At 39.3% G+C, this 16419-nt stretch overlaps 1 protein-coding gene across 2 annotated transcripts in view; it reads left to right on the top strand.

The window, feature by feature from the left end:
* Uggt2 (UDP-glucose glycoprotein glucosyltransferase 2) overlaps positions 1 to 16419 on the top strand; it is a 111140-nt gene that overhangs the window by 75253 nt on the left and 19468 nt on the right. For both annotated transcript variants that reach the window (XM_048421942.3, XM_087912309.1), the window contains 4 exons: positions 3685 to 3843; positions 4379 to 4464; positions 9450 to 9534; positions 12221 to 12303. In XM_048421942.3, the coding sequence (XP_048277899.3) occupies positions 3685 to 3843; positions 4379 to 4464; positions 9450 to 9534; positions 12221 to 12303 (413 nt within the window). The remainder of the gene's footprint in view (positions 1 to 3684; positions 3844 to 4378; positions 4465 to 9449; positions 9535 to 12220; positions 12304 to 16419) is intronic.

The following is a 16419-nucleotide window of genomic DNA, read 5'->3' as shown; positions in this document are numbered from 1 at the left end:
CTATGGGTTGTCTTATACTTGTTTTCCTAAGACATAACATTCCTCATTAATTTACTTGAGATTCTTAATACAGGCCTGTATTGTTATGGAACTGCTCTCACTAGATCCCCTAGGCTCTTTTCATTGAGCTCTAAGGATTTTTGATTCCTGGTTTCTTTGATGACCACCATCATTCAGTCCCCATGAGTTTGTGCATTTTCTATAGTTTCTTGGCTTGTTGATTTATGTTTTATTGTATTGTTATCAGACTGAACATAGGAAATTATTTCAACTTATTTGTATTTGTTAAGAATTGCTTCATGTCCTAAATATGATCTTCTCCAGAGAATGTTTTATGGGATTCTGAAAAGAGTGATCATCTTTATGGAGTTTATAGATATCTACAGGATGTCCATTTACTGTCGTATTGTTTGGTACTGGTGCTTGTCCATCTTTTGTATGGGTGTCCGGTCAGTTGGTAGGAGTGTGATGTTGAAGTCATGGTTACTGTGTGGAGGTCTGTCTGTGTCAGGACTGACTCTTTGTTTCATTAAGTGGGGCATTCCAAGGCTCAGTTCATGCTTTTTAATATTACCATATTCTTGTGATTCTGTTCCCTTCATCAGCATGAAGAGACCTTCTTTAGACTCTAGGGAACAATTTCCACTTGAAGTCCATTATGTGTTTGTGTGTGAGTGTCTGTGTGTGGGTGTGTGAGTGTGTGTGTCTGTGTGTGTGTGTGTTGGTTTCTGAACACTCTATTCACTTGAAAAATCTTTTTCCACCTTTTACTGTAAAAGTGTGCTTATCCTTGCCAGTAAAGCCCCTGCCTTGCAAGAAACAAACTGTTTATTGGTGCAGGGGTCTTTCTGAAATGGCCTCAGCCCCATTCTTCTGATGAGTGCCAAAGAAAGAGTGAGTGTCACAGACCCCAGTTGTGTCCAGTTGGACGGAGACATGCTCAGTGAGGACTCCAGTGTTGACGTTGTATCTGGACCTGTCTTCTCCACTTTGGCCTCTGCCCCTCCCTCTGCTGATACAGCTTCTATGCAGCTTTTGTCTCTTGGACCCTTTCCTTTCTTTCTTCCCTCACTCCTTTTCTTTTCCCCATCTCTTGTTGATCTTTAAGTTGTCTGGTATGCAAGTATGGTACAAACTTTCTGAGACTATCTTTACATCAAACTGTGGTTACAGCTGATAGAATAATCTGTTAAAAAATACATTGAAGTTTTCAAAATGTTGAAATGAGAAATTTTCAGGAAGAAACTAACAAACACAGAGAAAATTAAAAGAGATTGCCTAAAATCGATACTCAGGAATTGAGGAGCAAATGTCCTTATAGTCTTCCATTACAACTGCTCCTGACTTCTGTATTCATCATCTTCATCAAAGAAAATATGGCCACACACCTGGAGTAAGAAGGCACAAGTTCTGTGGGAATTGGGCTCATATTGTCCTCATGTGCACCTTTTGCCTAAAGACTTTCCCTTCTACTGAAATTTCTGTGGATCTAGTCATGTCGAGTTGTGGGATTTCCTTCTAACTAACTCCCTAGTGCCCTCAGCCTGTACTGCTCACCAAAGTCTATACTGCCCACCATAGCCTGTACGGCTCACCAAAAGGGAGGAGCCTAAAACTGTGCTACATCCATCATCTGAAATCATCCCAAGCACAAGTAAAGAATAAGATACAAAACAATAAAGTGTATGAAGAGAAAGTTTCGGAAAAAAAATTGGAAAAGTCCCTGTTGATCAGTGAGATCACTTAACAGCATCTATTGGAGTCTCAGAAACAGAAGAACCCATGTGTGTTATTAAGATAACTTTAAAGAGCTCAAACAAAAATGTGAAAAGTTTTCAATGGGACAATTAATAGCTGAGAAATAGACGTCCTACCTGCTGATAACAGTCTTGTCATCCTTAGACCCTAAGTTCATGTTAACTCAACACTTGGCAGTCAACAGCAAGTCTCAGGATCTTGTCAACACTGTATAGATGGGCAGCAGCTGTAACTACAGTTACAGAACCAGGTCCTTGTGTCTTCACAGATGCAGGGAATAAGATGGCCCTCTAGAAACTCTGTTTCCTATTGTGTAATGTTAGTATTTAAAGTATGTGTAACTATTCCAGAATTTTTAGAGCAGTTTGTAGAGCCATTTACTGGGGTAGAAAGTAAATTTAGGTAAAGTGTAGAAACACAAAAGTGAGTTGAACATGGGTGCACACTTGTAATCTCAGCATTCTGGAGACTGTGGGAAGAGAGCAATTTAAGCTCCCAGCCAACCTGGGCTACGTAGTAAGAGATTCCAAAGTGACTTGAGTGCCTGTGCATAGACATTTCCTTCTTAAGACCTGCTGCCATATAACTGTGTGCTCATAAGAACAAAACAAAGCATTTTTTTAGCTGAGTCCCTTCTTCTGAAGCGCTTCCATTGCAACAAGTTGCTATAAGGGTTTATAGATACTTAGTATATGAAATCTATCACTAGAGTAGCAACAATTCACAAATAATTCAGAATCTTAAAGTGAATTTAGCAAATACTATCTACAGGGAGTTTACCTTCAAACAAGCACTGAAGTTTGATATATATCAGGACCTAAAGAAATGCTATGCACACCATTCTAATCACTTCTGAGATAGTTACACCAAAGAAAAATAACTATGCAAGGTGAAATGTTTCCAAATATTACTGAAAATATGTCTAAGCATATTATAATAGCACTGAAAGCCTCCTATATGAAATATTTCAAAGATGAACATTGCTATATTTTGCTTAGCAAAATTTCCAAACTGTAAAAATCACATACTATTTGACTTACATTTGTAATTTGGTTTATGCTGTACATGTGAGGGAGAAGAAAGGGTCTATCCCTAAAATATAATATTTACAATAGAAGCAAATTTATAAATAGTTAAAATGCCTGAGCCTTTTAAAAAATACATTTATGAATGGCAGACATGCTGGTGTGTACCTGATTGTCCCAGCTACCTGGGCGTCAGCACAGAGGATAATGATTTAAAGCCAGTAGAGTGGCATATGCTATTCAATAAGATTGTATCTCAAAAAAGGTTCCAAAGACATTGATTCTGAGAAAACTTTATTACAAACATAAGCTATACATATTTGTTTGAATAAACTCATTAAAATTCAAATGTGTTAATGCTTATTAGACTGTTTTAACTCTATGTGCCTTCTCTTGTTTCTCCTTTGCTCTCCTATGGGAAGGTTAATGTTAATTTAAATAAATTGTACTTACTTGTAATTAAATAATGTACATTATTTTTTTTAATTTCAAGAAAGCCAGTAGATGATAACATGACTTTCTTGCCCAGTTTGAAATGAATATTATAGAAGAAAATGACAGATTGAAACATGTTTTTTATAATTACCCCATCTAAATGTTGAAGAGGCCTCTGAGTATTGCTAATTATGGACTGCCTATCCAAGCACACTTCCTTCCTACTTGGTGTTATTTGTGAATATATCATGAAATTAGTAAATAACTGAAATTGGAAAGAAAAAATTAATCACACTCTTTTATCTTGAGGAAACTGGTCAATTATCAGTTTGCTCATGTGCTAAAGAAAGACTTGAAGTCATAAAGCAAAGTGTATTTTTCTGTTTTAGAATCATCACTTTTATTCATTATGAAATTTGTATTCTTATGATTCTTAATACCCACCCAATGCTGTGTTCCTCCGCAGGCTGAGGGAACTGTTACAGCGGAGTATGAACTAGAGTATCTGCTACTTGAAGGACATTGCTTTGACATGACAACAGAGCAACCCCCTCAAGGTCTGCAGTTTACGCTGGGCACAAAAAGCAACCCTGCTGTAGTTGACACAATAGTGATGGCCAATCTTGTGAGTATTCTGAAGATTAATTAATGCTGCTTAACGTTTTAGTGAAATCTCTTAAGTTCTCCTGATAGTGAAGATGAAATAATAGCAAATCTTAAATTGTTGAACAGCTAATAGAAAACAAAATTGAATCTTTTTAAAATTTATTTTAATTTATTTATGTGTATGTGTCTCTCTGAGTGTTTGCCATGTACACGGAGGTGCACAGAGGACAGACGTGTGTATGTCCCTCTGAGTGTCTTCCGTGTACACGGAGGTGCACAGAGAACAGACGTGTGTATGTGTCCCTCTGAGTGTCTTCCGTGTACACGGAGATGCACAGAGAGCAGACGTGTGTATGTTTTTCTGAATGTCTGCCGTGTCTCTCTGAGTGTCTGCTTTTATGGAACATTGTAAAATCTCCTTCCTTTGAGTTCATTTGTAGAGTTTTCTCTTGTTCACACTAAATGCTTTCTTGACTACTTTATATATAATCTTTAACGAATAACTGCATATTCTTATTCATGTAATTGAATAGTTTTCCTTTTTATCTTCCAAGGGGTATTTTCAGTTAAAAGCAAACCCAGGTGCATGGATACTGAAATTGCGAGAAGGAAAATCTGAAGAGATTTATGAAATAGTTGGGTGAGTTATCCAAACCAATTTTTAAAATTAATTAATTGATCAATTTTCCCATCCAGATCACATTTTCCCCTCCCTCCTTTTTCTCTTCCCAGTCCCTCTGCCTAAGCTGCACCCCTATTCACTCCTCCTTTCTCTTCAGAAAAGGGCTCCCCCACCCTTGATCAGCCATGGCAGGTCAAATTGCAGTGAGACTAGGCACCTGCTCTCCTGTTAAGGCTGATGTAGCAACCCAGTAGGAGGGAAGGGTTCTAAAAGCAAGTAACAGAGCCAGAGACAGCTCCTGCTCCCACTGTTAAGAACCCCACAAAAAGACCAAGTTGCTACAGAAGTGTGACAGGCGCAGAGGGCATAAGTTAGTCCCATGCTAGCTCTCTCTGGTTGAGGGTTCAGTCTCTGTGAGATGCTATAAGTCCAAATTAGTTGATTCTGTGTATTTTCTTGTGGTTTCTTTGGCCCCTCTGACTCCCATAATACTTCCTCCCCCTATTCCACAGGATTCCCTAAGGTTTGCCTAGTGTTTGACTGTGGTTCTGTGCATCTGTTTCCATCAGTTGCTGGGTGAGGCCTCTCTGATAACAACTGGGCTAGGCAATGATCTATGAGTATAGCACAATATCATTACGATTCATTTCATTGACTTACCAAAACCACTTTCAGAGTTTTAGATGTTAATGATTATTTAATGTTACACATCAGATTATCAAAATGGACATTAAAATCCTAAAAAAGTATTAGATCTAGTTCTGTGCAAGATGACAGAAAATGACTTTCCAGTACTTAGCCATCCCATAGGATTTAGCAACTATCCATGCACAATGCTGAGATCCTAACACATGACAGTCCAAGGAAATAAATAAGAGCAAATGCACTGAGAGTAGGAAGGATACTCTCCAACTACTAGCAGCAGTTGGTGTACTAGGAAGTAAGTACAACTTTGTCCTGAACCCGAAAACCAAGCCCACCCCAGCAAACCTAGCACCAAAAAGGCCCTCATAGCACTAGACTTTAAATCGTACTCCAAAACTAAGCCTCTATGCCTTGTTGTCAGGTGGAGTCTATAACCATAACATCTAGGCATATCTGGTATACTCAGTATTTATGTCTGCCCACTGTAAGGCCTACTCGAGTGACTACTAGCAGTTACTAGTCCCTCTAAGTTCAGATACTACATAGAAAGTGTTGGAGAACTGACTCCCAGACGTGGCATATAGAACAAAACTGAGATCCTGACAGTAAAAGAGCTACTAACTATCCATGATTCCAAGGTAAGAAACAAGACACTGCTATGACCATGATACACACCAGCTGGCTTTATGAGCCCAGAAAACTAAACCAGTGAGTCATTAGATTTTATATAAAACCTCATGTCTCCATCACTGTGCATGTCAACAGAACTAGCTCAACTGAGTCATCAATGGGCCAAGGAACAAATAAAGAAAGAAATTAAAATCTTTCTAAAATTCAATGAAAATGACCACACAACATACCCAAATTTATGGGACACAATGGAAACTGGAAAAATCCCACACTAGTGAGTTAACAGAACATCTGAAGACTCTAGAACAGAAAGAAGCAAACTCACCCAGGAGGACTAGACAGCAGGAAAAAATCAAGTTGAGAGCTGAAATCAACAGAATAGAAACAAAGAGAACAATACAAAGAATCAATGAGACAAAGAGTTGGTTCTTCAAGAAAATCAACAAAATGGACACCGTTGTCCACTAATCAAAAGGCAGAGAGAAAATATCCAAATTAACAAAATCTGAAATGAAAAGGAGGAGGGCATAACAACAGAGATGGAGGAAATCCAGAGAATCATTAAGTCATATTTCAAAAACCTGTACCCCACAAAATTGGAAAACGTAAAGGAAATGGACAACTTTCTGAATAAATATCACTTACCAAAATTAAATCAAGACTAGATAAGCAAATTAAATTGATCTATAACTGCTAAAGAAATAGAAGCAGTCATCAAAAGTCTCTCTCAAAAAAAAAAAAAAAAAAAAAAAAGCTCAGGGCCAGATGATTTCAGCTCAGAATTCTACAAGATTTTCAAAGAAGAACTAATACCAATACTCCTCAAATTATTCCACACAATAGAAACAGAAGGAACATTGCCAAACTCTTTTTTGAGGTTACAATTACCCTGATACCCTAACACCCTAACCATACAAAGACATTACTAAGAAAGATAATTACAGAGTAGTCTCACTCATGAACATTGATGCAAAAATACTAGATAAAATACTGGCAAAATTAATCCAAGAACACATCAGAAAAATCATTCACCATGATCAAGTTGGCTTCATCCCAGAGATGCAGGGATGGTTCAACATATGAAAATCTGTCAGTGTAATCCACCATATAAACAAACTGAAAAATAAAAATCACATAATCATCTCATTAGATACTAAACAATGTTTTGACAAAGTACAACATCCCTTCATGATAAAGGTCTTGGAGAGAGCAGGGATACAAGACACATACCTAAAAATAATAAAGGCAATATACAGGAAGACAACAGCCAACATCAAACTACATGGAAAAAACTCATAGTGATCCCACTGAAATCAGGAGCAAGACAAGGTTGTCCACTCTCTCCATATCTATTCAATATAGTTCTTGAGGTTCTAGCTAAAGCAATAAGACAACAAAAAGAGATCAAGGAATACAAATCAAAAAAGAAGAAGTCAAACTCTCAATATTTGTTGATGATATGTTAATTTACATAACTGACCCCAAAAATCCTACTAAAGAACTTCTACAACTCATAAATACCTTCAGTAATGTAGCAGGATATAAGATTAACTCAAAAAAAAATCAGTAGCCCTCCTGTACACAGGTGATAAATGAGCTGAGAAAGAAATCAGAGAAACATCACCCTTCACAATAGACACAAATAACATAAAATATCTTGAAGTAATTCCAACCAAACAAGTGGAAGACCTATATGACAAGAACTTTAAATCCTTGAAGAAAGAAATTGAAGATACCAGAAAATGGAAAGATCTCCCATGCTCTTGGGTAGGTAGAATTAGCATAGTAAAAATGGCAGTCTTACCAAAAGCAATCTACAGATTTAATGCAATGCCCAGCAAAATTCTTCTCAGACCTTGAAAGAACAGTACTCAACTTCATATGGAAAAACATAAAACCCAGGATAGCTGAAACAATCCTGTACAATAAAGGAACTTCTGGTGGCATCACAATCCCTGACTTCAAACTCTACTGCAGAGATACTCTACTGAAAACAGCCTGGTATTGGCATAAGAACAGACAGGAGGATTAATGGAACCAAATCAAAGATCAGATATTAATCCACACACCTACAAACACCTAACTTTTGACAAAGAAGCAAAAAATATCAAATGGAAAAAAGAAAGCATATACAACAAATGGTGCTGGCATAACTGGATATCAACATGTAGAAGAATGAAAATAGATCAATATCTATCTCCATGCACAAAACTCAAGTCCAAATGGATCAAAGGTCTCAACATAAAGCCAACCAACCACACTGAACCTCATAGAAGAGAAAGTGGGAAGTACGCTTGAATGCATTGGAGACCACTGGAGACCACTTCCTAAATATAACTCCAGTAGCACAGACAATGAGAGAAACAATAAATAAGACCTCCTGAAACTGAGAAGTTTCTGTAAAGCAAAGGATGATCAACAAGACAAAATGACAGCCTACAGAATGGGAAAAGATCTTCACCAACCCTCATTGGACAGAGAGCTGATCTCCAAAATATACAAAGAACTCAAGAAATTGGTCATCAAAAGAACAAATGAGCTAATAAAAAAAAGTGGCATACAGACTTAAACAGAGAACTCTCAAAAGAGGAATCTAAAATGGCTGAAAGACACTTAAGGAAATGCTCAACATCCTTAGTCATCAGAAAAATGCAAATCAAGCAACTCTGAGATTCCATCTTACACCTGTAATAATGGCCAAGATCAAAAACACTGATGACAACTTATGCTGGAGAGGTTGTGGGATAAAGGGAACACTTCTCCATTGCTGGTGGGAGTTCCAATTGGTACAGCACCTTTAGATATCAGTATGGCGATTTCTCAGAAAATTAGGAGAGAGCCTTCCTCAAGACCCAGTAATATCAATTTTGAGTATATACCCAAAGGATACTCAATCTTACCAGAAGGACATGTGCTCAACTGTGTCCATAGAAGCATTGTTTGTCAAAGCCAGAACCTGGAAACAACCTAAATGCCCCTTGATCGAAGAATAGATAAAAAAAAATAGTGACATCTTGAAATTTGCAGGCAAATGGATGGGTCTAGAAAACATATTGAGTGAGGTAAACCAGACCCAGAAAGACAAATATCATATCTACTCACTCATAAGTGGCTTTTAAACATAAAGGAAAGAAAAACCAGCCTAAAATCACAATCCCAGAGAACATAGACAACAAAGAGGATCCTAAGAGAGACATACATGGATATAATCTACATGGGAAGTAGAAAAAGACAAGATCTCCTGAGTAAATTGGGAGCATGGGAACCTTGGAGAGGATAGAAGGAGATGGGGGAGTGGGGAAAAATATATAGCTCAATAAAAACAATTTTAATAAATAAATTAATGCTGGTGGAGATTGGAAAGTTTTGCACAATATAATTCCTCTAAAATTGAAAACTTTCAAGTCTAGAAATTGTCTCTCATTTTAATTGTCTCTCAGTATAGCAATGACAGCTAAAAGATCTGAGTTTTGCCAAAGCCTTTTCATGCTGCACCAAAAATAAGCAAGAATGTAAGCTTTATGAATAATTAGATTATTAAAGTTAATAAGTGCCTCTAGATCATCTTAATTTATATTAAAATAAGCTTAATTAAATATTTAACTATAATATTTTGGTATATATATTGGCTATAGGATATAAACAGTTTTATTGAAAGGGACTTATTTGTATCAATATTATAGTCTATTACTGAATAAATGACGGGTATTTGTGTTCTTCTCTTTTAGGCATGAAGGAACAGACTCAGAGTCTGATGCAGGCAACGTTGTTGTCGTGTTAAACACTTTTAAGAGCAAAATACTGAAAGTGCAGGTCTGTGCGGGCATTAGTACACACTTTTCACAGGCTGTGACAAGTGCCTTGGTTCCTCTTCGTTTTGTTTAATAGCAACTGAAATTTTGTTCTCTAAAAGTTTGCTTTGTAACTCAGTGAAAAAAGGAAAGTTAAGGTTATGAAAGTGGATTTTGAAGACAAAAGGAATTGTATTGTTTAGATTTTGTTATATTAGAATACTGACTATGTCTTTAGGAGATAATTATATCAGAATACTGACTATATCTTTAGGAGATAATTATATTAGAATACTGACTATATCTTTAGGAGATAATTATATTAGGATACTGACTGTATCTTTAGGAGATAATTATATTAGGATACTGACTGTATCTTTAGAACTTAATTATATTAGGATACTGACTGTATCTTTAGGAGATAATTGTATTAGGATACTGACTATCTTTAGGAGATAATTATATTAGGATACTGACTATATCTTTAGAACTTAATTATATTAGATTACTGACTGTATCTTTAGGAGATAATATGCACCATGCTCTAGAGATGAGTCCGGACACAGGTGCAAACTTAGTCCTGGAAAGAGAGGGATGGAGACTAGGCATTTGTTGTTCTTGCTGGTTATTTTTGGGACAGTGTCTCACTGTGTAGACTGGCTGCTTCAGAATTTGCTGTATGAACCAAGTTGCCCTCAAACTCAGAGATCCTGCTACCTCTGTCTCCTGAGGCCTTTCTCTGTTGTTCTTCCCTTTATCTCCCTCCCCCACCACCACACAGCCTTTTATATCTTGTTTACTGTTAGAACACTAATTTTAACAAAATTTTTAAAGATTCATTATTTTTCATTGTGTATCTGTTCCCTGATTGGGGGCGCATGCGTGTGAGAGCAGAGGCCTCAGCCTCCACCCCCTGGACATACTTGTTTTCCTTCTCCCTTCCATTCTCCTCCTCTGAGAAGCTGCCCTGCAGTTTTTAGTAATAAGACTAATAACATTATTCTTGTGCTTTAGGAGGGGAAGTGGGGGGAAGGAACAAAAAAAAGAAAAAGGAATTTTTAAGCAATCGCAGGCATAGTTCCCCTTTTGAGTGAACCTCCTGCTGGAAACTAGTAAAATGGCTAAAGGGACAGCTGACGGTAACAAAGAAGACGCGAAGGGAAGTGTCCCAGAACACTGCATATCCAGGAACACTTGCACTGTCATTTTGATTTAATTTACGTGTAATTTAATACAAATTAAAATGCAAAATCTACATAAAATAGTAATTTATTAGGAGACATTTTCATCAACATAAGGATAAAACATAATAAATTATCTCTCATCAGCCCAAATTTGTGTCACCAAATATTCCAGGGAATTCTTAAGTTTGAATTGATACTAAACTAGTTCCCAATAGGTACGGTAAACAGATATTTAGCAGAAACAGCCATCCATCTCTGGAATAAGATTACAACAAACTGAAAATCATAGTTTTCAAGTATAGAGCCAGCACATGCTAGAAGATAAATACACAAAATCAGCGGAAACAATGAAATAAAAAACCAGGCACATTCAAGTCAGATTCTAGATGTAAGAAGTCTTGATAAACAGTCTAAAATGCCTGTGTTTAAATAAATATACACTCTTGAATAAAGAACCCTGTTTAAAAAAAAAGTACACAGTAGCCAGGTGGTGGTGATGAATACCTTTAATCCTAACACTTAGAATGTATGCAGGTGGATCTCTGAGTTTGGGGCCACAGGACAGCCAGGACTACACAGAGAAACACTCTTGAAAAACAAAAACAAAAACAAGGAAGGTAGATAGCTTGTTTGGGTATGTGTGTATCACTAGGGTGGGTTTTTATTTTTAAGACAAACCTTTGAAACTGAGCACCAAGCCTAAGAACTGAGTGCCTGGGGCTGGAGAGGGGCTCAGCGGTAAGAGCTCTCGCTGCTCTGGGGAAAGCTGGACTGTCTCCTGCTCCACCGTGGCTGGTCCTACAACCACCCGGAACTTCAGCTCCAGCAAGGGATTCAGTGCCTGTTGGCCTTTGGGGCACCTACCAGCTTGTGGGCATACATAGAAGCTCCATACAAGCACACACACAAATAACATTTTTAAAAAACACAACAAAATAACTTAGTGGCTGGCTTTTATATGCTGTGGAAAGAATTAGCAAATTGCAAGGCAGATAGTTGTGTTTTATCGAACTAAGGAAATATTTCTTGTATCTGCAAATACCAAACTATGAGTTGGGCATAGAGGGAAGGAAGAGCTGTCATAGCGTCCTTATCCACCGCGTGTGAGAGAGATCGATGCCGTTGTTAGAGCAAGGAGTTTAAATGTACTCAGTAGAAGAAGTGGAGAGCAGATGCGTCACTAGAACCTGCACAGGAAGAGGAAGGGGACTGTCGTTAGCAAGGATGAAAAAGGTCTAAATTATATGACTAACGAGAAAGGATCTCAAGGAATGTCTTAAACTGCAAAATCTCAAACCCAAGTGGAAGCACATTGTTTGTTCTCATAGTAACCAGCAGAATATTTTCTGAAAACTTGTTTCCCCAGAACTAATAATATAAGATAGTATAAGATTTAATTTATAACATTATGCTAATACATGACCTGGATTTGTGAGCCATAACTACGTTCTTACATCTCTACAGTTTCTTGCCTTATATGACATACTTTATAAATTCTAAATTTTCTCTTTCCACATTGTCTAGGTAAAGAAAAAATCAGGTAAAATTAAGGAAGATATCCTTGCTGACAAACATGAAAATCGAGGCATGTGGGATTCAATTAAAAGGTAATTTTCAATAGTTATTTTAATGACAAAATTATTTTTAATGATGTAACTATATTAATGAAGAAACTCTGCAGATGACAAAGCTCTCAGTAAATAAGGCACAGCCCTCTCTCCCAGGAGCCACAGAGACACATAAAAGTTAACACAGAAGCCTGGGGATTGTGGAAAAGAGGCTGGCGGGGTGACAGGAAGAGGAGAGGAGGGACAGGCAGTCGGAGCCAACATTGTATGCATAAAATTGTCAGAGAATTAATCTAATTTTTAAAAAGAACCTTGAGCTATAAAATGCTAAAAATAGAATACAGTTCAAACAAAGGGTGAAGGTGTGTAGATCCAGCTGGGGACCTCAGGGAAGACTCTTCCTACAGGACAGATGGTGTTAAAAAGCTGTAGTTAGACTGAAAGGACCCAGTTACGTGAGGAAACATGAGGTGTGTGCCTCAAAGAGGAGAATGCCGTCCAGCATGGTTGCAACATTGAATGCCATAGGCTGTTCGTGAGTCATATTGTTAATTTAAAAAAAAAAAAAAGCATTAGTGTTTTGTGTGTAATTAAATAGTGGGTTGTTTCCTAACATGTACGGAACCCTAGGTTCTATCCCCAGCACACAAAAGAGGGGAGGGGAGCAAGGGAAGAGAAGGCTTGGTTCATATATGTATAGTTCAATAACACAAGACTAGACATGATGGCAGGTGTTGGAGTGGCATGAGCCGCAAACTCTCTCCATGTCCTAAGTCTGCTCTTCCTTTGCCTCCTATTTTCTTTTTTTGTTTCTTTGTTTTTATTTATTTATTTATTTTCCATTCAAAAATTTACACTTCCTCCCCTCCTCCCATTCCCCTCCCACTCCCCGACTCATCCACCTCCCTCCCCATCATTCCTTAAGAGAGGGCAGGGAACCCTGCCCTGTGGGAAGTCCAAGGCCCTCCCCCCTACATCCAGGCCTAGGAAGGTGTGCATACAAATAGACTAGGGTCCCAAAAAGCCAGTACATGCAGTAGAAACAAGTCCCAGTGCCTTTATCAATGGCTTCTCAGTCAGCCCTCCTTGTCAGCCACATTCAGAGAATCAGGTTTGATCGCATGCTCCTTCAGTCCCGGTCCAGCTGGATTTGATGAGCTCCCATTAGATCAGGCACACTGCCTCAGTGGGTGGACCAACCCCTCGTGGTCCAGACTTCCTTGCTCATTTTCTCCCTCCTTCTGCTCTTCAACTGGACCTTGGGTGCTCAGTCCCTTGCTCTGGTGAGGGTTTCTGTTTCTATCTCCATTCGTCACAGGACGAAGATTCTATGGGATATTCGAGATAATCATCAGTGTGATAGTGGGGCAAGGACAGTTCAGGCACCCTCTGCTCTGCTGCCCAAGGACCTAGCTGGGGACATCCCTGTGGACGCCTGGGATCCCCTCTAGAGCCAAGCCTCTTGCCATCCCTATAATGACTCCCTTAATATATATATCTTCTTCCCTGTTCCTATATCCTCCCTTCCTCCATCTCCACCCTCCTACTCCCCCAAGCTCTCTCCAGTCTTTCCTTTCTCCCTTGTCTCTCCCCCTCTTCCCTTCCTCCAACCGCACTCCCACCCCTACCCCCACCCCTATTTTGCCTCCTATTTTCCCAGGAGATTTTTTAAATAAAGGTTTACTATCTAGCAGACAGAAATAACCTCTTTCCATATAATACCAACGAAAGTTCCATAGCTGGTGCAAGTCATACCATCGCACGTTTCCCAAGCTGCGCTTAGCGCTGTGACTGTCCATGTTGGGCAATATGCTTTGTCCTGTGAGAAGGCCTGTTCCACACAGACCTCCGAGAATGAAAATGGGGAAGAATTGTTCCCCTAACACACCAACTTATATCAAGAGGGGAAAGAAAGGCAGAATAGCAAACACAGAGAACTTTAAAAGTCTGCCATAAAAATGTGGCTGTGTTCTAGTTTTGTTGTTTCTGTGAAAACGTCACAGCCAGAAGACTTCAGAGAGGAGGGCCAGGTTACACTCCATCTTTGGAGGAAGTCATGGCAGGAACTCAAACAGGGATTTGAAGCTGAAGCCACAGAGGAATGCAGCTTGCTGGTCTACTCAGGTTCATGCTTAGCTAGCTTTCAGGATGACCTGTGCAAGGAATGATCTGCCTGCAGTGGGCGGGGCCTTTTGCATCATCTAAGAACCAAGACTGTCCCCACACACATGCCCACAGGTGGTCTGCGCAATCCTTTGGTGGAGACTGTGGTCTCAGATGTCTGTAGTCTGTGACAGTTGACAGCTAAAGCTGACTAGAGGACTTTGAGGTTATGAGCAGAAACACATGATCCTCTCAATCAAAGATAGAAACTTTAAACCAAATGTATTCAACAGCCTAAACAGATTTTGTTCTTCTATAATCAAAAGCACTGCCATCATTTTGGACTTGGTCCAATTTATGCCTCTTTTTCTATAGCCTACTCTTTGTTAATAAAAACTGTAATATTAGCCCATGTAATAACTGTTTTCTCAGAATTACAAAAACAATAAAAAATACTCATCATAATAATTGATACTTGTCAAAATATTTTTAAATTTAGCTTTATTATTTTTATGTATAAGAGTGTTTTGCCTCAGTATACATCTGTGCACTGTGTGTGCCTGCAGAGGCCAGAAGTGAGTACTGGATGTCCTGGAAAGGCAGTTAGAAGCCAGCTGTGACTTGTCATAGGGACACCTGGAGCTGAACCTGCTCTAACTTCTGGGACATCTTTCCAGCCCCACAAATGCTTCCATAAAAGTTATAAGCAGTTCTCGAACCGTGGCTACTTTAGCCATGTGCTTTGATACAACTGAGGCTTTAATTAAAGAAAAGCTATCAGCACCAATCACGTACATTAAGAATAGCCCAAATTAATTTTGTTCTTCTGAACTTTTTTGCAATATTTTTTGTTTACTTATCTGGGCTTTTCGAATTGTTTTCATTTGTTTTTTTCTTTTATTGAAAATAGTTTTTCTTACATTATCATTAAAATTCCCTTCACTGTACTCCATCCTGTTCTCCAAACCTCCTCCCCATCTGGATTTGCTCCTTCCGGTCTCTCCTTAGACAACAGACAGGCTTCTTGGGAACATTAACAAAATAAAGTAAGATCAAACAAAAACTAACACACAGTCTGCTGACTGGCTGGTGTTGTGTGTCACCAAAGACTAACACACAGTCTGCTGGCTGGCATTGTGTGTCCAGAGACTAACACACAGTCTGCTGGCTGGTGTTGTGTGTCACCAGAGACTAACACAGTCTGCTGGCTGGCATTGTGCGTCCAGAGACTAACACACAGTCTGCTGGCTGGCATTGTGAGTTGCCAGAGAGGAAGAAGCCTCTCCTGAGACACAGCTGTAAGGCATTTTCTCCATTAGTGAATAGTGGGTGAGAGCTCAGCCCATAGTGGGTGGTGCCATCCCTGAGCTGGTAGTGCTGGGTTCTATAAAACAGCACTCTAACTCACTCACTGTGTAACAAAGGGTGGACTTTTGAATTGGCAGTCTTGCTGCCTTGAATTCCTAAGCAGTCACTTTTTAGAAAAGGTGTGGGGGGGGGTGCACGCATGCATGTATGCACACACACCACAGGTCTGCAAGTGTCCATGGAGGGCAGAAGGGGAAGTGAGATTCCATGTTTATGAGTCGCCCATTGTGGGTGCTGGAGACCGAGCTCAAGTCCTCTATAAAGGAAGGACTCTCTCTTGACCTTAGACCCCTCCCGCGCCCACAGTGCAGCAGCTTTGATGGCTTGTCTGGTGTCAGTCAGTAGCAAATGTCTTCCTCTGTTGATGTGCACCTCGCGTTGAGACAGCATTTCTCACTGAAACTGTAGCACCTCCAGCTCACCGTGTGCTACACTTTGTACCCACTAAGTCCCCAGCATCCTGTCTGTCTTCCCAGCACTGGGAGTACAGGTACACGCTAGCAGGTACACGCTAGCACACGCATGCTGTAATGGCTCAGGTCTTCCTGTCTGCACAGCAAGCTCTCACTCATGGAGTCCTGTCCTTGACCTTTTCGCACAACATTCACAGTAGAGATCCTCGTGACCACAGTCGCGCCTGCTCTCCTCCCGTAGACGGTTGTTGCTCTACTGCTAACACTTTGA

The sequence above is a fragment of the Myodes glareolus genome, chromosome 12 (genome assembly GCF_982192425.1).
Source record: "Myodes glareolus chromosome 12, mMyoGla1.1, whole genome shotgun sequence".
In the NCBI taxonomy this organism is placed as follows: Eukaryota; Metazoa; Chordata; class Mammalia; order Rodentia; family Cricetidae; genus Myodes; species Myodes glareolus.
This window is presented reverse-complemented; position numbering and strand designations above follow the sequence as displayed.